General features: G+C 44.6%; 1 protein-coding gene across 1 annotated transcript; it reads right to left on the reverse strand.

Annotated features, from left to right (window-relative positions):
• Positions 1-1,042: 1,042 nt before the first annotated feature.
• Positions 1,043-6,208, reverse strand: LOC142046918 (uncharacterized). The gene is made up of 6 exons (XM_075066755.1): positions 6,115-6,208; positions 5,615-5,902; positions 3,498-3,607; positions 2,331-2,393; positions 1,653-1,701; positions 1,043-1,440 (listed from the first exon to the last, which is right to left on the reverse strand). Exons 1-6 carry the CDS (start codon positions 6,161-6,163, stop codon positions 1,043-1,045), a joined length of 957 nt encoding a protein of 318 aa, XP_074922856.1. The 5' UTR covers positions 6,164-6,208.
• Between the last annotated feature and the right edge of the window lie 3,398 nt (positions 6,209-9,606).

Raw genomic sequence — 9,606 nt, forward strand, 5'->3', positions numbered from 1 at the left:
CACAACACAGGGTGTACCTCATCCGATGCACAGAATGCCCCAGTATAGCACTAAAACACTAAACCCATGACCACTCCAGTTCCTCAGACAACTCACAGCAAGTTTTGCAATAGCAGGGATTTATACTGGTATCAGTATTGGGGCAGAGTTTAAGTCCTGCCTACTGAAAATGCTCCCTGTAGATCTAATGAGATAAAACAATGGGGATTGAATTTCAGTGGTGCAATTGGAATCCATTTCTTACTGGTATGTTCTCCCCCCCAATCCCTTGGGGGCACGTGACCTCACATGATCTTCCACATGGCTCCTCCTTGCCCCGCCTTCAGCCCAGGGTTCCCATGTTCTCCCTGTCCCCTCCCCATGATCCACCCACCTTACCTCGGGAGTAGGGGGGGCAGGCTCTGTCTGTCCATCTCCCAGCACAGCTGCTGTACTGCCCCAGCCCTGCTCCTTTCTCCATGGTGGTTCCCTGGAGAGTCCTGAGGTTCAGGGCTCTCCTGGGAACTGCAGCAGGGAAAGGAGCAGAACATGGGGCCACTGGGCAGCCTCACGCCTAGAGCTCCTCTGGTGCGGCTGCTGTACCACCCCCAGCCCCGTCCCCCAGCTCAGCTGCTGCCTGGAGCTGGAGGAGATGCAGCTCCATGGAAGGGCAGGGGGCGGGGCTGGGGTTCTGCTTCTTTTCCCCCTGCGGTTCCTGGGAGAGTCCTCCAGCGGAGCAGGCTGCTGTACAGACTGGAGGAGACCCTGCATGACGGCTGGGGCTGGTACCGCTGTGCCGGAGGAGTTGCAGGTGTGGGGTCACCCAGCAGCCCCACCTTCTGCCCCTCCTCTTTCCGATAGACCACACCAGCTACAAATATCTTGCCGCTATGGTGTACCATACCATACCACCCTACTTGTACTGCTGCTTCCACCCCTGTGGAGCTGGATTTCAGTAGAGGGGGAACTGATTCCTGGGTGTGTTTGTTGATGACTTTGGGATTTTAGATGTTGTATAAAATGTCAAGTGTATTTTGAGTGACTTTCTGTTTCTCATTTGCATTCATTGATCAAATTCGCCCTCCTGGTTGCAGCCGTGAGAAACAGTAAGCAGCGAGCTCTCTCTTTTCAGGGAGGTTTTTGTAATGGTCTGTATCACTGTGAGAGGGGAGCTCTGGCGTTGCTGACAGTAATAATCTCCAGCATCTTCAGCTTCAATGCTGCTGATGGTGAGAGTGAAATCAGTCCCAGACCCACTGCCGCTGAACCGGTCTGGGATCCCAGAGGCACGATTAGTAGAATCGTAGATAAGAAGCTTAGGAGCTTGTCCCAATTTCTGTTGGTACCAGGCTAAGTAGTTGCTAATGCTGGTACTGGCTTTGCAGTTGATGATGACTCTTTGTCCAGGGGAAACTGACAGGGATTCTGGAGTCTGAGTCAAAACAATTTGGCCATAGGAGTCTAGAAATGGAAAGAGAATACATGCAATCATGGCACATTATTAAAATTAATTAGAGCTGGATATTTAAATGCATTTTTCATTTAAGAATTTACTTAACACTAATTTGTAAAATAAGTATTGCAGTATTGTTTTAAACCTAGTTAGCATTTTATTGCCTATGAAGTCTGTTCCCTGTTGATATAATAGATTCATATCTATTCATAATGCTCACCCTGAATCCAAAGCACTAGTATCCAGAGAAGTTGGGCCTGCAAGAGCATCTTGACAGGTCACAGTGGGATGCTAAACAGCTCACCATGAGTGAAAACGGGGCCGTTTATAAATACTCAACAGCCCGGCTAGGTGACCTCCCTCTTGAGTGACTAATGCAAATAATCAGTTGATATACATTTACTGTATTTTAGTTACAAGGCATTTCCTGTTACTCTTGTGCAGTGTTGGTCTCTGTAACCTGGTGATAGTGACGTATGAGGTCAAGTTGCAGCAGACGGATGGTTTTATGAATGAATAACAGAAAGTGATCTGTGGAGAGAGGGCACCAGGAATGTTGTTTGTGGCCTTGGGTTATCTAAGCAGTTAAATTCTCCAGGTATTTTAACAGCAGTTTTCAGAACCTTTATCTTAATTTACCTTTCAGTTATCTCCTCCCCATAACCCATGAAAATATTCATGGATTCTCCCCATTGTCCTTGTCCAAGCAGATAGTTGGGCTGATGACCTATCCAATTCTTATGACTCTAAGGACCTTCCTTGGGACAGATTGTTGCTTGTACCGTCCGTGGGTGTGCAAGGATGGGGGTGTGCTAGGAGCCTCCCCTGCGGGGCTGGATACAGTGCAGTCCCTTGACCCACACAAAACCAAGGGATGTCTGGAGCAGCCACTAAGTACCCAGAAGTAGAGATTGTAGCCATGATCCTCCACGCCCTTCAGCAGAGATAGAGATGGCCAGCTCTGGAAGGGAGTGTGACGTGATCTGATTAAATATCAACATATAGATCATTGTTGCAACTGCTGTTATATATATGCAGCAAATCTTGTATAAAACAATGGCATATAAGATGTCTAATGGAAAGGTATGATTTGCTGATTATGATTATGCCTATTTGTATGCATATATCTTTTCTGTATTTGAAGTTATGAGAGTATTGGCTCCATACTGGATTTCAAATGTTTGCTCCTGGGGTAACGCCCACAAGGTAGCTAGATAGCACATCTTTGAAGGGAGTATTCCAAATTAAGTGACTCATCAAGGGACACTTAATTCACAATGAACCATGGGAAATGACCATCTATACTGAGTGGACATTCCATCTGAAGGATAAGTAAGGGCTTCCTGCAATGACTAAGCGCAATCGAGAATGCACAGGTGACTTGCCCATCTGACTCCAAACTCCCATCTTGTCATCTGTAATTTTCCATTAGGTGTGCTGAGGACTTAACTTGAAACAATGGGTTTCCCTCCACGTGGCAGAAGCTATAAAAGGCCTGGAAACTCCTCCATTTTGCCTCTATCCTGCTCCAGCCTCTGGACTATAAACTTATACTAATGGGAGCATTCTAACCAATGGACTGAGGACATTCCAGTGATTTGGAAGCAACCAGAGACTTGACTTAAGACAGCAGTTTATTCCATCACTGCTATAAGCCTGAACCAAGTACATTGCATTTACTGATTCCTTAAGCCAATTTTAACTCTTTTCTTTCTTTCTTTTCTTTTTATAAATAAACCTTTAGATTTTAGATCCTAAAGGATTGGCAACAGCGTAATATTTGGGTAAGATCTAAAGTTGTATATTGACCTGGGTGTGCGGCTGGTCCTTTGGGATCAGAAGAACCTGTTATTTGATTAAATTGGTTTTAAAGAACAACTCATCTTCAAATCTAGTGTTTTGAGTGGTGACCAAATGAAAACAGTGGAAATTAATATAGGAGAGAGAAGCCAAAGATAACGTGAAAAGATCATGCAGTTACACAGGCTAGCAAGCACAGCAAACTGTGTAGGACAGGGAGGTTTTTGCATTGGCCTGTGTCACTGGGAGAGGCCAGTCATTGTACAGCTCTGCAGTGATATTTTCCAGCATCATCAGCTCCCACAATGCTGACAGTGAGAGTGTAATCAGGTGTGTCCATTGCCAGCACCGTTGCCACTGAAGCAGGCTGGAAGCCTAGAGGCCAGGGTAAAAGGGTTATGAATGAGAAGCTCAGGAGCTTATCCTGGTTGCTTTTGGTACCAAGCTAAGTTGTTGCGAGGCTCACCCTGGCTTTGCAGTTGACAGTGGCTGTGTCTCCTGGAAACACTGACAGGGATTCTGTTGAATCAGCACGTTCCGCCCATTAAAATCTGGATATAGAAAAAAAGAGAGGCAGAAATAGGATGGGATAAGCAGGATGATGGCATCACAATTATTCAAAGATTTACGCTGAAACACAATTTAAGTTTCAGTTGAAGAGTGGAAACTAACTTACAATACAATCGATTTAATACATCAATGCAACAATTCTTACATTTGTATTATTTCTAATCTTGAAGCTAGAAATCAAATAGCATCCAGGGAAGAGGAGTTTGAGAGATCATCTTGCTTGTCTGTGATTGGCAGTGCTTCTCAGTGAGCACACAGTGGAGATCCACACATTTGTAAATACTCAGAAAGGGAAAAGTCACTTGTGTGAATATGCAAGAGTGTCAAAACCTGGAAGTCACCAGGATTATAGCCCCAGGAAAGCTGTTGTGAAATCTTTGGCTTGTTGTCTGTTTTATGCTGCGGTTACATGAAAGAACTATTCATAGGTATTCACTGCTCTAGTATTCAGGTGCCCAGGCTGAGGCTTACTTGGCATAAGGTGGTTATAGTGGTAGATTTATTCTTTAAGAAGGAAACTCTTCAGTGGGTAGCAGAGCAGGCTGCAGGTGTCCATTCATTCTTCATTTTCCCTGTGTTTGAACACAAGCCCATCTATACAATTTAGTGAAGTAGGGCCAAGTCATAAGCCTTTTCCTCACTTGGGGAGCCATTAATCTCATAGGTAACCCCATGTATTTCATTGGGACTGCTCATGTCAGTAAAGGCTCAGCTGTGGGGATAAGGGACTCCCCGTCTGGCCTTATAGATGTTTTTGAAATTTGTGCTCAGGGAAGCTCAGTCACTCGTTCGTTCTCCTTCCTCTTTAGTCAATTTGTACCAATGAATCCTTGGGAGTCCAAGTGGCCTGTTTTGCCTGAAATCGCCAGCTCTGCAATATTGTGTTATAATAGTGCCACCTGCTGGACAATGGCAGAATTGTTCACAGAATTTAGTCCGAGCACAGCCTGCCAAAGCAGATGTCCTAGCGCTCTCCAGGGAGAGTGGTGCTACACGGCCTGGTGCTTCTTTCCCTTCTTGTATCTGTTTAGCCCCTGTTTAGCCCCCAGTCACATGTTTCAAGCTGTGATTGCAGTTGTGGAGGCAGTTTTCAAACATGAGGCCTTTCAAACTATGGCAGTATGGCCAGGCCAGGCAATATTTACACCACGGCCAGAGTTTAGGCCAGGGCAGCATTTGTATCCTCTGTGTGATCACCGTAACCCTCAGGTATTATCTCATCAGACACCAGGAGACACGTGTACTGTACAGATAGCACATGGGCCCTTACTAAGGAAGGATGGGCTCATTATTAAGTTACTAGACTGGTGTTTTAGACATCTGGGTTCAGTTCCTGGCTCTGCCGTAGTCTCCCTGTGTGACCCTGAATGGTAATACAATAAATAAATTAAAACAAATAAGACGGCACTAAGGCTGAGAGTACATTTTAGTAATTTAAGATAAAATCCATTACAGGGATATTGTCATTAGCTGAACACCAAGCATCACAAACCCAGAAAATTCACAAAGAAGATTGGATTTCAAAAAATGATGGAACTACTTGGAAATACAATTGTGAGATTTCTTCAGTGACACTCAGTTCTTGCTATAACAAACTTTACAGCATAGCTAACGTCTTGGAATAGCAATACAGTGGTAGAGTTTGAAACTATTCAAGTGGATGGGAGGAGTGCTCCTCCTCTTTTTCTTGTAGCAGAGCACTTGAAAACTTGACTGTGATGCTAGTTGTTTGTACTAGTGTCTATTACACTGCACACTTCATAGAGCAGAGAGGTTTTTGTTTTGGTCTGTATCACTGTGTGAGATGGGTACTGTAATAATGGAGACAGTAATAATCTCCAGTATCATCAGCTTCAACCGTGCTGATGGTGAATGTGTAGTCAGTGCCAGATCCACTGCCACTGAACCGGTCTGGGATCCCAGAGGGATGGGTGGAAGCACTGTGGATAAGGAATTTAGGAGCTTGCTCTGATTTCTGTTGGTACCAAGCGATGTAGTAGCTAACGCTTGTGCTGGCTTCGCATTTGGTGGTGACGGTCTCTCCCACAGACACTGAGAGAGATTCTGGAGTCTGAGTCACCACAGTCTGTCCACTGGAACCTGGAAAGAGAAGATGAAAACTGGCAGTTTGGTAAATGGGAAAATGAGATTAACATTGTTCAAAGCTTTACATTGAAACACCTGTAAACTGAACAGGAAAAGTGAACTAGAAAATATACGTGGCACTGTATTTGAATAAATAACCCATGGCCGTTTTTCCTTATCGTTTGTTTCATTCCATATTCATTCCTTGAACATTGTCTGTTTCTTACCCTGAATCCAGAAAAGCAGCAGCCAGAGAAGGGAAGCCTTTGGGATCATCTTGCTTCTGTGTGGTTGGAAAAGCTTGTCAGTGAAGCATGTAGTAGAAATGGAACCATTTATACATTCAGCAGCTCAGTGAAGGACCATCAGCCATGTGTAAATATGCAGAGAGAGCTAAATGATGTAAATGCCCAGATGTTAATGCCAGGGAGGAGCTTTGAAATATCTGACCTGATGGTTTCAATGTAGCGTAGCTGTTACTGGATGTCATAACTCTAATACAGTTGCATGATCCAGATGGTAAAGCAGCCAGAGTTAGCTTTACAGGACGCAGGCAGTAACAACAGTCATCTGATTAACAGTGAGTAACCAAGCCAGCTGCACCTTTAAACGCAAGTAAGAAAAGTAAAGCCATTCAGTCATTTCTTGTGTGGAGTTGAAATCCAATCAGCAGAGTCTCTTTCCAGTCATTCATTTTCTAATACTTTTCCACTGTACTCATACAGCCAGGCTTCCAAGGAAGCAGCAGTGCTTGTAGCTGCATGATCCTCTGCACCAGGGCTGGTAGCTTTTTTCACGCCTACAACGATGGCTGTTCTCAGAGGCTTCATGGGCGCACACAGGCAGGTTGACATGAGGTCTGGGAAGAGCTCACTGAAGGTCTGAGCATGCTCAAATTGGGGGTGCATGCGCAGCACAGAGATGTTGACAAGTGGCATCAGTGTGCCAGGTTTTTACACTGCCTGCTGTGTCTGTGCCCTATACCCACTATGTCCATGACATGGTAGGTTCCCAAGCCTGAGAGCTATGGGGGTGTTGTGTGAGCAGGGCAGGGGAGCCTCCAGCCCTCTCTCCATTGCTGTTCTCTGGCAAAGCCCCTTGGGATGCACGTGCAAAGCTGTGGGTGGGACTGAGCCACTTGTTGGAATGAACCATTGTAGGGGCTAATCTAGCACAGCAGTAGGAGCCCTGATCCTGGGCTATAACACACCAGATTCCTCTCCTGATTCGCATACACTGAACCCTCTGGGGTCTCCTGTGGTGGCAGTTTTCAATAACGATGCATCACTGGGGCTGCACAGGCAGAGCACCAGTGCCCACTCCCAGCTGTCACTTTGACTTACCCCCATTAACCCAGCCTAGTCATCACGCAGGGTTTCCCATTGCTGCTCCTCACTCTAGAGTAATCAGTGTCGGCTGTGCCAGGGCAAAGGCAGAGGGATGCAGCATATTGGCTGAGTCTAGAGGTGTCCTGCCAGTGAGGAGCTGGCCCTTTGAACAGGCTGAGGACCCAGCCTACATCTGACACACTGAGCTGCACCATAGAGTAACTGGGAGACAGTTAATTAGACAAGGAAGTACCAGGAGAAAGCACTGAGAAGACAGGCAGAAAGATTGCAGAGAGAAGCTCCCTCCAGCAGGCTGGGGAGAAGCTCCTGAGAGAACAACACTCTGAAAAGGGAGAAGCAGGGTCAGGAGCTGGGGAAGACTTTAGAGGTAAGAAGTAGCTCAGGAAATAGCAAGCTACTGAGAGACTGGCTCTGCCTGTTCCAAACAAGGGCCCTTTGTGCCTGCCAGACTCAGTCTGAGTATGTTCATACCCTCTGCCATTCTGGAACTGGGGGTGAGCACCCACTTTGTGGTCACTCCAATGCCCTGCCCATTGGGGGGACACACTCTGCATCTACCCAGTCACTCTGAAAACCCTGTGTGTGTCTATTACCTTCTTGTGCCTTGGGGTTCATGTATTTTTGGGGATTTTCTCCCACAGAGGCCTTTGAGAATCTGGATCACAAAGTCTTACTATATTCTGCAAGCAACCAGGTGCCTGATCTTAACACCGCCATTTAAAAATCCCCAAATTTCTGAGACCTTCTCAATGGGTGTCATTGAGGATCAATGGAAATGAAAGGAAACTCTGAGGCCATACTGGAAATGTATTTGTAAGGGAAGTGCTGGATAACATTTTTCTGATGAGAGAGTTTTCGTTTGGAAAATGCTGATTGGAGGAAGTTGAAACGTTTCAGCTGTCGAAATTTTCAACAGAAAACTATCAAACGCTTTGTTCCCATAAGGCTAAATCATTTCCTTTGATAGGGTTGAAATGTTTTGTTTTTATTTTATCGTTGGAACTTTTATGTTATCTCCCCCTACAATTTGAGTCAATAAAGTTTTAAAACCATGTTTCAAACTTATCAAAATAAAAAAAGCATTTTGATTTTTCCAAAACGAAACTTTGGAATTTTTATTTCACAGGAAACTTTTGACATTTCCAACCAAATGGGAATTCTGGGTTTGGACAAGCTCTGTAAAATAGAATGAAGTCTGTTTGTTATAAGAAGAAGCTATTCTGCTGTGAAAGCTAGGTAGGCTTATCAGCTGTTTGGAACACAGATAAGTATCTTTGGGGCACTGGGATAAAGTGAGGATAAAGCAGGAAAAAAATGTAGTGACCCTCCGCTCTCTGTACATACAAGTGTCCATATGGTTATATAAATTCTTTTGAGTCTTTTGGTATTCTCCTTTTTACTGTTTGTTTAGATATTGAAGAAGTTACCCTCTTCCTTCACGTTTGACAGAAGATTTGAAAACCTCAGAGTTATATCTGCACAAATGGAAACTGACATGCAAGCTGCAGAGAGCAGGGAGGTTTTTGTATTGGTCTGTATCACTGTGAGAGGGTAGCTGTTATACTGCTGGCAATAATAATCTCCAGCATCTTCAGCTTCTACACTGCTGATTGTGAATGTGAAATCAGTGCCAGACCCACTGCCGCTGAACCGAGCTGGGACCCCCGACTGGAGGTTGGTGGAGTAGTAGATAAGAAGTTTTGGAGCTTGTCCAGGTTTCTGTTGGTACCAGTTTATGTAACTGCCAATGCTCGTACTGGCTTTGCAGTTGATAGAGACTTTCCCTCCCACTGGCACTGCCAGAGATTCCGGGGACTGAGTCATCACGGTTTGCCCAGAGGAGTCTGGATAAAGAGAGAAGATGGGTAGGGAATGAACAGTGATACAATGCTGGATATGATGAGTGTTCAAACACTGAAACACAGTTTGAATTTGCCAATGGAAATGTAAACTAAAATACAACACATCAAATATTCAAATAATTCACATCAAATAAATCCAAGTGGCAACATGTTTTATGTTCAGTAACATGGATTATTAGGTTTTCAAATGCTTTATTTTTTTTAAATTTCTTACCCTGAATCAGGAGAACCAGCAGCCAGAGAAGGGGCGTGTGTGAGATCATCTTGCAAAACAGTGGTTGGAAAAGCTTGTTCATAAATCTGGGTTGGAAATTGAAACATTTATGTGCGCTCAGTGAGGAAACCTCACCTGTATGCAAAATACATGTAAATTTACTGCACATTAGTTTCAACACAGAGTTGTGAAATATCCTGCTGCTGTTAGATGTTAGAATGAGGTTGTGCATTTTTAGAATTCAGGTGCTAATATACTCAGACCTCTCTGCAGATTTCACATGTAGAATCTCCT

This window comes from Chelonoidis abingdonii, chromosome 5 (assembly GCF_003597395.2).
Source record: "Chelonoidis abingdonii isolate Lonesome George chromosome 5, CheloAbing_2.0, whole genome shotgun sequence".
In the NCBI taxonomy this organism is placed as follows: Eukaryota; Metazoa; Chordata; order Testudines; family Testudinidae; genus Chelonoidis; species Chelonoidis abingdonii.

Excerpts from the sequence above, each read along its gene's own strand:
- LOC142046918 (XM_075066755.1), bottom strand. The coding sequence starts at position 6,163 with ATGATCCCAAAGGCTTCCCTTCTCTGGCTGCTGCTTTTCTGGATTCAG. Across the intron at positions 5,903-6,114 it reads GCTGCTTTTCTGGATTCAGG|GTTCCAGTGGACAGACTGTG; the intron begins GTAAGAAACAGA and ends TTCTCTTTCCAG. Across the intron at positions 3,608-5,614 it reads TTACTGTCTCCATTATTACA|GCTTCCAGCCTGCTTCAGTG; the intron begins GTACCCATCTCA and ends CCTGGCCTCTAG.